The sequence below is a fragment of the Centroberyx affinis genome, unplaced genomic scaffold (genome assembly GCF_046629955.1).
Source record: "Centroberyx affinis isolate AG114_WGS23_722 - 3 ecotype Tasmania unplaced genomic scaffold, CSIRO-AGI_Caff_v1 ptg002767l_1, whole genome shotgun sequence".
NCBI classification, from domain to species: domain Eukaryota; kingdom Metazoa; phylum Chordata; class Actinopteri; order Beryciformes; family Berycidae; genus Centroberyx; species Centroberyx affinis.
The window spans coordinates 355,847-370,047 of record NW_027280927.1 but is presented as its reverse complement, the minus strand read 5'-3'; the positions used below and the strand labels follow the sequence as shown (position 1 = coordinate 370,047).

General features: G+C 42.4%; 1 protein-coding gene across 1 annotated transcript in view; it reads left to right on the top strand.

The window, feature by feature from the left end:
• The window catches only part of prmt3 (protein arginine methyltransferase 3), a 66,004-nt gene that overhangs the window by 30,927 nt on the left and 20,876 nt on the right, over positions 1–14,201 (top strand). The window contains exons 12-13 of the mRNA XM_071535812.1: positions 7,614–7,801; positions 12,051–12,137. Coding sequence (XP_071391913.1) covers positions 7,614–7,801; positions 12,051–12,137 — 275 coding nt within the window. The remainder of the gene's footprint in view (positions 1–7,613; positions 7,802–12,050; positions 12,138–14,201) is intronic.

The following is a 14,201-nucleotide window of genomic DNA, read 5'->3' as shown; positions in this document are numbered from 1 at the left end:
AATGTTATCTTTGTTAAATGTCTGACTCAAATCCCCGTAAAAGGCAAAATAAATGAAATCCGAAGTCCGACGCTTGAGAAAACTCAACTCACTTAAACCTGCAATAAGCGATATCAGACCTTATAACCAATCCTGAAACTAATGTGTGCTATGTGGAGATTTAATTGAGACATAATGATATAAACCAATATCCACACAGCAGCAGCTGTGTTGCTGTTTTCACCTCTTTCCTAAAGCTTGTTGTCAAATTCCACTCTGGCTCCTCCCTTGCTGTTTAAAGAGCAACTAAACCCCAAATCCAAATCTTTGGTGAAGCCTGACACCTAATGGTGAAAAATAGGGTATTGAACTGGCCATCTGCTATTGGCTGGTCTTTGGCCAGGTGGCCTGTTGTACTCTATAGCGTCCCTCACCCCCTCCCATTCCTGAAAATTTTGTCATAATAGCGGAATCATGGATGCAAGCGATTACATTTAGTAAAAATTTAGTAAGTGCTACCTGTCTCTTCACTTGTCATTGTGGAACATGTGACCTTCAGCGGGAGAAAGATCTGTCAAAGTGAGACTGGTGAGATTTCTCCGTAGGTACGGTTAGCTTAGCTGTTAGCCTTTATTCACACTGCTTTGCAATGTTTGTCCTTAGTAGGTCTCTGTAGTGCAGTGGCTTTGCTGTGTGTTGTTTACAAATGTGTTGCAGTTTCTGTTGCCCTCTGGTGGCCAGAAAATTATGCTTATTGCAGCTTCAACCTAAACAAACGCTTTTTGGCATTGTTAGCTAGCTAAATATCAAATGTAGCATATTAGAGGTGTGAACAACAGGACAGAGATGGTTAGCTGATACCATCGCTGATACTATGGTTAGATACAGCGCAGAAATGAACCACGACTATTCAATGCTGTTGTAAGTCCAGAAATGCAATCAAATGTGTTGAGTACAATACACAAACATCGATACTTTTTGTAGGTGTTTTAGGTCCAGACGACATTTCGGCTAATCTCTATAAACAGATATCTGCATATGAGACGTCGTCTCTCAACTCCGACTCCATTCTCGTGTCTCAAGTTGCTAATCGGACCGTAAACAATGACCGCCGCATGGAAGAGGAAGTCTTGGCCCGGATGTCCGCTGGCTACACCGGAAACCCCGAAATATTGGCCGTCGCCCCCAGAGTCTAATCGTCATCAGACCGATAGACGATGGGTTCCGAGATTGTCTGTTCTGTCCAAACAGTACCATCCTCTGCCTTTCTCACCATAGTCACAGAAAGTGGAGGTGTGGAAGGTGTAGAAGGTGCATCAGATGTTCTTCTTGCTTTTCTGTGTTGAACTGGAGGTGACACAGCCACGTGTGTCTGCTCAGCGGAAGTGAATGAAAGGTGAAGCAAACTTTCTCGCACTTTGCATAGTCTGACCGCACCTTATGTGCAAAATAAACGTACACAAAGATAAGTTTTGCTTTTTTTTTTTTTTTTTACTTTACCAGAGGTCAATCCTAGTTCTATCCCTGTCACTCTCTCAACTTCTACTCTTGAGTCTGTTTTATTTTTCACATTTTGAGTGTGTGTGTGTGTGTGTGTGCCCGCTTATGCTGAGTTATTGGTCCAGCCCTTCGGTGCTGCTGCTGTATGTGTGTTTAAGCTACATTAGAAGAGTGTTACAGCGGCTCCCTCATTCTCCCCACTACATTAACCTCCCCTTCATCCTTAAATGTGTCCCCGCTCGCCTGGCACAGCACAGCGTCCAGGGAGAAGGGATCTGTTTCTCCCATGCCCCCCCCCCCCACTCCCCACCTCCCTCTCTTCACCCCCCCCTTTCACAGCCGACCAATGGGGGAGACAGAGAGAGGAGGGGGATGACAAACGGGCTGTGAGCAGCGAGTCGAGAAGGACGCAGATGTCAAAGCCATGAATCTGGGGACGCCCATGCACCCCCCACCCCCACCCCCCTTCTTCTCCATCTTTCTCTCTTTCTCCCTTTCTCCATCTACAGCAAAGCACCCCCCCCCCCCTTCACCACCCACCCCTTTACCTATTCATCTCTCTGTCTCTGTTTCTTTTTCAGTGTGTCTCTCAAACGGGCCTGTCCCATTTCTGCCCAATCAGCAGCTCTCCCCCCCTCCTCTCACCTGGCCTTCATAATTACTCACTTGCTTCAGTAATCAGAGTAAAATGAAGTGACAAATCTGCTGCGTTTCTGTGTGTATGTGTGTGTGTGTGTGCGTCGTCATTAGCTATGGTGACACCTACAGGGTCACAGGAAAGCTTCAGCCAATAATGAGAGGCCATGAGTTGCCCATCACTGAGCTGTCACCATCCATTCACACACTTCACGGTCTAACGTGTCGAAGGTTGTGTGAGTGTGAGCACCAGCACACACGCCAGGGAGAATAAATTGAAATGTGCTCATGGAAGGCTTATATTTTTTAAGATCAGCTAAAGATAGGAGAGGTGGGAGATGGAGGGGGGGGGGGGGGGAGGGATGATGACACATGAAACCGGCGGTGAGCTGGACTAGCTGTTAGTCCGCTGCGTCACAGAAGCTCTGTGAAAGACTTCTTAGGTCCGTGGTCTTCGATCCTTCAACCCAGAGCCCCGCTGGCTTTCATTCCAGCTATCTAATCAGGGACTATTTCATACCTGGGAATGCAATGTAATTAGCAACCTTGTAGGATATGAAACCAGCAGTAGTTTGGGTCCGAGGACCAGGATTGAAGACCTCTGTCTTGGGGGCGTCCTGGTGGCTCAACCGGTAGAGTCCTAGCACAGGTTTTAATCTGGCCCGTGCCCTTTGCTGCATGTCACCCCCTCTCTCTGCCCTGACTTTCCTGTCTGTCTCTGTGCTGTGACTGTCTAATAAAGCAGAAATGCTAAAAAAAAGAAAAAAAAAAAGAAGCCATAGGTGATTATCAATAGAGGGCATTCAGGTGTCGTAACATGCCCTCTAGCGGCCATAAGAGAGATCCTCAGTTTTTGGCAATAACATCTGATTGCATTTCTGAACTTACATTGAATACACTTTTTTCTGAGCAGCATTGAATACACATGGTTCATTTCTGTACTGCTTTTGAGTGGGAACTGATCAGCTTGTTAGCTAATGATAGCATCTGGTCAGCTGAACATCACTGTCCTAGAGACCATTTTTCTGTTGGTAAACACTGCTGACGTCACAAGCCTGCGATCGCAGAGTGGATGCAGATAGCACCTACAGTAACATTAGCATACACAACTATTTGTGGGAAAACTATCTGTATCTACCTTTAGAAAAACAGTGACCAGTGAACAATCTTTTACACTACGTTCTGTCACTTGGACCAAACAACTGCGTTGACAAATTAACGTTAAGTAACGGGATAAAATTACCCGATCCGAATGGGTAGATGATGTGACCCGCTGGCCTAGCACTGAATGGCCTGGCAGCTGTTCAGTTCTTTTATGGATCTCCATGCAAAACCAACTGCAAAACCTCTTATACCAAGAATTCCAAGTCATGTGGAGAACAATCTTACTATGTTGTCTTGGGGAACAAATGCAAGAACAGAGAACATCTTTACAGTTTGAGATGGGCTGTGTGCTTGAGGTCAATTTTTGACAGTCTCCATTTCCCTAGCTGTTTCAACCAGCTCTTGCCTGATATCAGACAGAATTGTCAACTCGTTACACTCCATTTCCATCTTCAGTCTGACATTGGCTCCACTCTAACCGATTTCCGTGGGGGAGGGGGATTCGATTTTCCCTAACCAATCACTAGAGACCAACGTATCTGCCTGAATCTAACGTCATTTTAAGTCGACACTGTTGCGTAGCCATGACAACACCAGAGACGGTTCAGAAAGTATAGAGCATCTTTGACAACACAGAGCGAAGTAAAAACAAAGTACGACGACTTTTAATGGATTTAGAACAGCCTCGATAGCAGTGTCTATCTTGTCTATAGCGGTCGCCATTGTTGTTATTACTCCTCCTTGGTTCCGGCGCACAGCTTGACAACGCTTGACAACGGTGTTAGTCCTGCCCATGGCGCTGATTGGCTAATCGTTAGTCCCCCAGCGCTCATTGGACCGGTTGATTTTTCAACCGAGAAACGCCGCTGTTTCATGTCATGATGCCAGACCAGAATCAGTCAACCCAGTGGAGTGTGCGGATTCAAAGGTCTGGACCCAGGCAAAACCAGCTCTAGTCAAGTCACCATTCACTGTACCTTCAGTATGTTTTGGCTGGCAAGTAAACCAATGGGATTCTTATCCGTCCTCTGTCCTCAGAGTTCTTTTATTTTGTACTATTAGATATTATGCCAGATGTGGTCTGGACACAAGAACAGACAAAAACACGCATTGAGAAAGACCTCTTGTATCAATACTATGGCAATGGATCCTCCTTTAAGTTAAGTTAGCCCGAATATCTGCAATATCAGTGATGAGAAGCTGCCTCCCATTTCCTCAGGGGGGAGGAACTGGTATGGCATACTGGAGCCTTATTGAATAGGAGGGGTATAGGATCAGATATTACTACATTCTGTGTTTGTCCTCAAGTGAAGACTCGTGGAAGTGTCTCTCTTCTCTTATCCTTTACTGTATATGGTACTATTTAGGGTTGACCATTATCATAATCTTAAGATACTGTCAGCCCTGTGTGCATATGTGCAGATGTAGATGCAATGAAATTTGTTGGAGTGAAAATTTATTAGTGGTTTATTAGTTTTTTGCCAGTATAGATATGTATGAATCTTCTGTTTTTCAATTTATTTTATAAGTTTGATACAGCCCACTCAATGTATTCTAGATTCCAGTTCAGCCCCTAGGCCTATATGTTGGCTGTGTGTATGGCTAATGTTACTTCACAGTGGGAATACCAATGGCTTCAAGCATTTCAGCTCTGACTTAATCGCCAAGCATATTAACCACGCAAAGGAACCTATTCAGATGTGAAAACACTATGAGAACACATTAAGACTCATGTTTAATGCTCATTTTAATACATGGATAATGTTTATTCAATAGACCCTTAGATGTAACGTTATGTAATAAGAAGAGATACATAATGGCTGTCTGGGCCTAACCTCCAAATCTCTGTCTCCAACAAAAGATGTGTGCTAGTTATGAGTGCTGGTTAAGAGACAGAAAGAGGAGCTGGTTGGTGGTGTTGCGTTTTAAATGTTAAGTTCACCGGTGTCAGTGAAGAATGAAAGTGGAAACACCATCTTTCGTCTTCTAAGGAAAATGCTTTTTTTCCCCCCTGTTGCAGGTTGAATCAGCAGAACAAACTGAACCTCTAACGAATAAAAAACACAGCCAGGGTGATTTTCAGCAGCAGTCATCCATCTCAGCTGGTAGAGGCTCTCTCTCTACCAAGGAACCATGTGTTCAATTGTTCTTGTCACTAGCACAAACTTGAGAATATTCAAATCCTTCCACCTTTTTTCGAGTCCAAATTACTTGACTGCCGACCACCCCAGAAGCTCTTCTACCCATCAGATAGGACACTTTTCTTCACACTGAACCACAAAACGCAGCCATCGGCGTCGCTGGTAACAGAGAGCTCAAAGGGCGCAAGGAGCGTTGCATCATTCTCATGGCTATACAGCTATCTAATTAGCATGAGCAAGCCAACCTGAAGTAATAAAGGGGAAACACTGTTGAAAATAGACATGGACAAGAGAAAGCTAGCGATTGCTCTGCTTGCACTTGAAAAAGCGCAGGAGGCCATTCCAAAACGGAAGGTGTATTTAAAAGTAAACATTACTCACCAGGAAATATAGTTTCCTCCAAGCTCTACCTTTTTCCTCTCTGTCTGACACTGACGTAGTGTGTTTTGCAGCTAAATTTGAGTCATGTTCAACTTGAAGCGCCCCGAACCGGGCTGAATCCAAGACGTGAGGCGCATACTGGAGTTTGAAGGAGACACATGCCTGCCATGACCAAACCACTGGAAATAACTGGGAAAAAAGGCGTATAGGCGCTTTTTCTGTAATCACTACCTTAGAAAGGAAGGAACAGAACGGTGCCTCACTGATTGGTGTGTTAATCAAGCCTAACAATCTGTCTGCAATGTCTGCAAAGTAGATAACCTACCCTAATTCTTTGTTCGGACACACTCCTTAGTTTGTAACATCATTCTTGTGTACAAGATTCAAACAATGGCAATCCTAACAAACTAGACACAGTGTTGTAAGTAAGTACTGAGTGTGAAAAGTAGGGCAAAATGGTCATCAGGACATGGTGTATGAGTATGTGATGGATACTGTCATTACAACGGCTTCATGAAATGGATGCAAAGCTCCACACCCACAAGATGCGAAGACGTCTTCTAATGGTTTCTAATCTCAGAGCCATTAAATCCGTTGATATTAAATAAATTTCAGCAGTAAGAGTAGAAGTTTCGGAGACCTGATTTGCTGCCCTGTCCTTTAGTTATGATTAATGTTCTTTTGCTTTGAGGAAAATAAATCCCTAAATTGATTCGCTCAGACCCTTTGGCTTTACAATATTTCTGCAAAGTGAAGCTATCTTTCGAGATGCAGCGGCCTCCAAAAGAATATGGACATTAATGCATTTGTTCGATGCTCTTATTTCTTTGGATTTCTAATGCAGTATTTTGAGGTTACAGTAGACATCCAGGTTCAATTTGAGTGTACTGTAACCAGACCTGGGTTAAATAATTGTTGGAAATACTTCAGAATCTGAGTCAGAATTGTGAGCTATAAAGTCAAAATTCTGAGATAAAAAGTCAGAATTATGAGAAATGAAGTCACAATTGTGAGAAAAAAGTCACAATTGAGTCGTTTTTTATTTTATGGAGTGGCGGGAATGGGCTTCCAGAGGTTCTTGAATGGTAGTGAGTGAAACTGAAAGTGAGTGAAAGCGATTTCTGCATTCAAAAACACCACAGCGGGCCGAGGCTGAAGGCCCTCCTGCCACACCAAGGTCCCTTCAAAAAAACTGGAAATTTGTTTTTGCCTTGCTTTTCGGCAAAAAATACGCATCGGAAAATATAATTTGAGACTTTATTTCTAATCGGTAGAGTGTTCTGGTAAATTCGGCATGTATATAATCCTCCAAACAGCTTGAATTTTAATGGAAAGGCACATTTATGCGCTGGGGAAGTGATGTTACTTCACACACAAAATAGCGACTCCTTACCTTCAATATGTTCCAAAAACCCACAGACAGCAGAATGGTGGTGATGTCAGGATCCTGATCACAGCAAGCGTCCATCGAAAAAACTGAAATTGGTAAAACATGACAGAAGGTTCATTGTTGTTGATTGTGAAACAGTCCGACCTGCCCACCATGCTGATGATGGTCTCGCTCTACGGAGGGCAGAGTGTTGTTGTCATGACAACGCTGAACGACTTTTTTGTGATTGACAACTTTACTTTACCTGACATAAACTTCAAAGTCGTCACCCTTCAGATACTCCATGCGGGTTAAAACAAATGCTGGTCACCTCTATAGTGAAGCAGTTGATGAGATTTTTGATGGAGAATAATGAAAAAATAGGGTCCAGGTTGAAAATGGCTGGGATTATGCTTTAAGCCTGTCACTTCTTCTTCTAAAACCTTCTCTAGAAACATGTAAGCCTACAATAATCCATCCTCCATCCTCTCTTTTCTCCCCAGTCTATCCAGACCTTTGCAACATCAGCCTGGCAGCGCTGGGAGACACGCAGAAGCACCACGACCGCATTGCATTCTGGGATGATGTGTATGGCTTCAACATGGCGTGCATGAAGAAGGCCGTGGCGCCGGAGGCTGTGGTGGAAGTGGTCAACGCAGACACGCTCATCTCTGAACCCACAGTCATACAGGTGCTAACACACACACACACACACACACACACACACACACTTATAGTTTATGCTTATAGTTTATGTACTGTAGCATTCAATCCATATGGGTTGTGTAAGGCCGATAATAGTACTTATATTTTTGTAATGAGGCTGCCAATATCCGTAATTGTGTACATTTTTTGTGTTTAGTTTTCATTTTATTGTGACTTTTTCCCTTTTAATGCCAAAATATTACATATGTATTTCCCCCAGAATTTTAGCCTCTCAAACAACATGTAGAACAGTCATTCTCAACCTTTTTCATATCAAGGACTCTAATTTAGTACAAATTAGGGAGACGGACCCCCATTTGATGAGATTTTGTCTCTTGGACCCAAATCTGAGAATATTTTTATTGTCAGATATGATGTTGTCCAGAATCCTATGACTATCTGTATTGTAGGTAGAGAGATAACAGTGAAACTATGATCAAAACAATCATTCTTCTACATTCTCTAATTGTTTTAACTTCTTGTAAATGAAATAATAGTGAAGTTTAACAATTCATCAATTTGCTGGGGACCCCCTGGAACCCCCTCAAGGACCCCTGGTGGTCCCCAGACCCCACGTTGAGAACCACTGATGTAGACCATGGGACACTAAAACTGTCCATTGAAACTCAGTCTAATAAAATGCATCTAGGGTTAGCTGCTGCTGCTCTTTATAGTGATGTTGAACTTCGGTAGTATCTTGGGTTGCGTAGCTTCCTGGACATGATAAAACCCCAAAATCTGCAATTTTCTGTTATCAGTTGCCCTGGTAGAGATGATTGCACAATTGCGTTTGAATGAATGGAGAGAGGAAAAAAACACAATTCTCCAATCTCCTCTACCGGAGCAACAGATAACAGAAAATCGTTGATTTTGGGGTTTAATCATGGAGGAAGATACTACCAGAGTTCAGCATCACTTTAAGGCAGAGTGACCCACCCACCTGTTCGGCTGCAGGGAAAGTAAATCATATCAGCAGTGGACGGCACTGATATCTGATATTTGATAAAAGGCCAATACCGACCTGATATATTGGCAAACCGATATATTGGTCTAGTGCAGTGATTCTCAACCTTTTTCATATCTTTGGACCCCTAATTTAGTTCACATTAGAGCCACAGACCCCCATCTGATGAGATGTTGTCTCTCGGACCCAAATCTGAGAATACTTTTATTGTTAGATATGACTTTGTCCAGAATTCCATGACTGTATTGAAGGTAGAGAGATAACAGTGAAACTATGATCAAAACAGTCATTCTTCTACATTCTCTAATGGTGTTAACTTCTTGTAAATTAAATAATGGTGAAGTTTAATGACTCAACAATTTGCTGTGGACCCCTGGAACCCCCTCAAGGACCCCTGGTGGTCCCCGGACCCCCCGTTGAGAACCACTGGTCTAGTGTGTGTCTTCTGCAGAAACGCACACCTGCACTACAAATGGGAGAAATAGAGTTTGAGGGGCCCAGGCTGTTAGGGTATAGACAGAGAATGAGCTGTAGAGAGAGAGATAGGGCCCCGGAGGTGTGTGTGTGTGTGTGTGTGTGTGTGTGTGTGTGTGTGCAGCAGTAGTGTAGTGCTGGGTGATTGATCTGTCTAATCCTTGTTTAAGTTCCTCTTAAGGAAACTTCATTACTCTCAGCCCCCTGCGGATAGAGTGGTTTTCACCGAGCTGATGGGAGAGCACACACATTACGCAGAGAGATAAAACAAACACACACACACACACACAGTCACACAGTCACAGTCCCACAAGGAGAACAAACCTAGATACCTTTGCGACGCTCTCTGCACAGATATGCCGTCCCGTCCCGCCCCGCCCCGTCCCGTCTCCCACACCATCGTGTATTTCTTTGCCGGTTGGCCTATTTGCTAAGTAGCGGGTTCTCCACCCATCTGTGGGTGTGATGAATGAGGGGAGCGCTTGATATAATGAAATTTGAATCCTGTAATCGATAGTTTCTCCCCTCCAGTGAAAAATAGACAGCTCCTCTGCCCAAATTACATGGATTCTCATCTATTGCCTCCCGTTGATACGATCCAATAACATTCCATTAAGGCTGGCCGCTATTCCGTAAAATTGAGAGCCCTCTCGTGGAATTGTGAATTCCTGTAAAACAGATTAGGTTTTTTTTTTTTCTCCCTCAGTAATAACATGAGGCTGCACTGAGGAATGTTCAACTTGTAACGATCTCAAGCATCTTAAACCCGGTTTATACAATATGTTACATTTCCAGGGTTGTAATTTTGTACTTTAACCTCAGTTGAATATAGCAGTGATTCTCAACCTTTTTCATATCAAGGATATTTAGTCCACATTTGGGCCACGGACCCCAGTTTGATGAGATTTTGTCTCACAAACCCAAACCTGAGAATACTTTTATTGTTAGATATGATTTTCATTCCATGACTATCTGTATTGTAGGTAGAGAGATAACAGAGAAACTATGATCAAAACAGTCATTCTTCTACATTCTCTAATTGTGTTAACTTCTTGTAAATGAAATAATGGTGAAGTTTAACAATTCATCAATTTGCCTGGGGACCCCCTGGAACCCCCTCAAGGTCCCCTGGTGGTCCCCGGACCCCACGTTGAGAACCACTGGACTATAGAGTGTGTCTCTATTGCTAAAGCCTTAAAAGAATAGTTCACTCAAAAATTTAAATTTTGTCATCATCTCATGACAACCTTGAATGAGTGTTTTTTCTTTATGCAACTCACCAGCAGTTCTCCAGGCTTCAAAAAGGGCAAAAATATCCATAAATGTTTTCCATGCAGCTGCAGCATAATCCAAGTCTTCTGATGCAATGCGATCGTTCTGTGAGTGGACGAAAACTATTATCAACTATTTATTTAATGCAAATCGACTTCCTCCATTGTATTCTGCTTGTGCATTACCAAACCTCCAGGGAAGTTGTATGAAGAAAAAACACTCATCTGAGTTTGTACTGGCGTGAGGATGAGTAGATAATGACCGCGTTTTTAATTTTTGGGTGAACTATGTGGGTACCAGGGTTCCCCGTGGCAACAACAGCAGAGCGAGACTGAGGCCGATCGAGACTCTAAAGCTGAAGTCGAGATGACGAATAACATTAAGCGTAACAATTTGTATTACCAGTCACAAAGAAATTTCTCTCCCAGCACTGAATCTACTGTAACTTTCCTTTAGCTATCAGTTACGTTTCGGAGTTATTTATTTTTCACACAGCAGTAAAAGTCGACTTATTCTTGACTGTATTCCAAGTCTCTATAATAACACCGGTTTGGAATCTTTTCACCCAGACTTTGTTTTCTCTTTGGGGTTTTTTTTGCCTGCTCCGACTTTCCTGATGGAAACCCAAAACCCAAAACATGTTTTTAGTCATTTTGCTCCAGAAGAGACTTATGCTGGTTTCAAGTCAGCAGGTCAAAAAGAACCTAGAAGTGCCTGATGTGTAGCTGTTTACATGAACGTCACATAGAGGAGAAACAGCCTCTATGATAACAGGCAGATGGGAAACATTGAAATGCATCACAATCAGTTAATACAGTCTGAAACTCACTGGCCTAAAACACCGAGCACAGGTCTGTAGGCCTTTTTGCATAATGTTTGGGCAGTGGTGGAAAGTAACTAAGTACATTTACTCAAGTACTGTACTTAAGTACAATTTTGAGGTACTTGTACTTTACTTGAGTATTTCCATTTTATGCTACTATTGTACTTTTTTACTCCATTACATTTATTTCACAGCTTTAGTTACTAGTTAGTTTTCAGATCAATGTTTTATATTTAAAACATTTGATCATCTTTATAAAATAACTATAAAATAGCATTGTTATAGATTAGACTACCCAAAAGTATAGCTAAATTAAGATTAGCTTCACGTTGACAACTTTAAAATGCTGCTTACATGTACATGTATGTCAATAAATCAGTATTAATATTCCAATAATTTATGAAAAATCTAACTCTCTAAATGGGGACAGTTTGCATAATGAGTACGTTTACTTTGATACTCTAAGTACTTTTACTTGTAATGGAGTATCTTTACATGTTGTATTGCTACTTTTACTGAAGTAAAAGATCTCAGTACTTCTTCCACCACTGTCTTTGGGTTATTCTTTCTTCTGTGTTGCTGGTTCACAAGTCATATTGTCACATTGGTTTGCATATGTGCATTGTGTGATGTATGTGTCGACAGATTTTTTATTTTGTTTCTTTTTAAATGTTTTTTTTATTTATGTTTTACTCTCAACAGACTCTTGATTGCAACAAAGTGTGTCTCTCTGAGCTGGAGTTTGTATCAGACTTCTGCTTGAAGATGACAGACACCACAGACTGTACGGTACGTAACACACACACACCGACAGACCCTGCCCACCCATCCACATACACACACACACACACACACACATATATACAGTACATACAGACACACATATACTAAACAAACGTACAAAAAAATAGGGTTTTGCACTTGATGATTAGGGCCAGTTTTAATTAATTTAAAGATCACTTGCTACTTATGTCAAAAGTCAGCAATGACTAAAATCATCAGCACCACTAGAGTTTCTGATCCCTCTCTATTAGGCCCTTCCCAAGGTTTCTTCCATTTCTTTTTCCTGGTGAGGTTTTCGTGGGAGTTTTTCTTTCTTTTCATCAAGGGTCGCAGGTTGTGGGGGCGTTGTTTTCATTTATTGTGTTAAAATATGGGCGTGTGAAGCCCTTTGAGACCGTAACTTATTAATTAATTGCAAATGAACTTGACTTGATCTGAAATAAAAGTTTACACATCCACAGTAACCCATATAGTCATTTATCAGAGAAATTGTCTGGGAGGAACAAGGCAGCACAGACATCACTCAGCTCATATTGATGGATTATGTTTTTGAATGTAAGGGGATGTCTGTCAATCAGATATCTGATGGAGTTTCAGATTGATTCAGATCCTTTGAGCAGTGAGGTTAATACAACTTTGAATTACATGTCATATAACATGGTGAATGTTCTCAGCTTGCTTGCCCTGCCATTTGCTAAAACGCTACACACACACATACAGACACACAGTCACACACACACCTCACATTCTTGCAAGTAGTTGCAGTGCATTATGGGAAAAAACATGACGTACACACACAACCTGCCTGTAGATTCCCATTATTTCTTATTTTTGTTAGCCTGCCATATCAGCCTTATCCTCTTTTACATTCTTGTCTTGACTGTTGAGAGACTGCAAAATATATAACTTTGTAATACTAATAAGGATCAATAGCAGTAGCGGCCAGCGATAGCCTGTAGGTTAGATTGGTGGGGCTTGTGACTGGAAGGTTGCTGGTTCAAATCCCCGGACCGCTTGGGGAGATGCTGCTGAGGAAGGTGAATGAATAACTCTCTCCCCTCCCTACTGCTGTCTAGGTAACTTTAAGCAAGGTGCTTAAAGGTAAATTCCACCCTAAAACACTTTAAGACTGTTGAAAAACAGCTTTTGGCAACGCTCCTTTCATTTTAAGGCCCATTTTGCTGTTTGGTGTATATTTCTTCTTCCTGTGGATAACTGGCCAATCGTAGACGAGGTGATGTCACGTCCAGATATTTCCAGCAGCTTGCATCAGTTTCAGTTTGTGTAGGTCAGAAAGCTGGCAGCCTGGCGGGCAGGAGCGAGAAAGAGGTAATTTAAATATTCTCCCCTGCACCGCCCCAAATCAGGCCCGAGTCAGAATGCGGGGACCCGGTCTCACGTAGTTTTTGTCTTGGATGAAGGAAGCAGACGCACCAAGTCTGAGTCGGAGCCTAACTGAAGTAGAAGCAGGGGAAGTGGGTTCACCAACAAGTTCCTCAGTCAACTTTCCCTGGATAAAGGGTAAAGAACTGCTGATTAGCTTTAGCCACAAGTCCCTAGATAAGATGGCCTGTAGAGCAACACTTTACATGAAGTCCGGTTTATAAGACAGTTACAATGCCTGACAACTTCCTCACTGCTACATGTCACATTCATGAACACGTTTAATCCCTGGGTCAGCTTTTAATCAAGCGTTCAGTTGGATTAAAAAGTCCAGAGAATGGGGTGACAAATTCATAGAGAAGGCAAACTTTAAACAGTGCCTGAAAAACAGCATCACAACACACATTGGCTCAATCTAAAGCATATTATTTTTTTTCTGATTTTCTGAACGGGCTCCAATTAAGACACAGTGCCTCACGTATGACTCATTGCAAACCTGTCTGAACATGTGAGTTGTGGTGTAAAGCGCAGCTTGATCAGCAACAGCAACACAAAAACTAAAGTGCGTGTCTTAAAAACGTCCTCAGCGAGGGGTCGGCTACAGGCGCCAAAGCATGGAGAATGGTTTATGAGTCTATTTGGTGAGGTGCTGGCAGCAAGCATACCCCCCACCCCACACACACACAC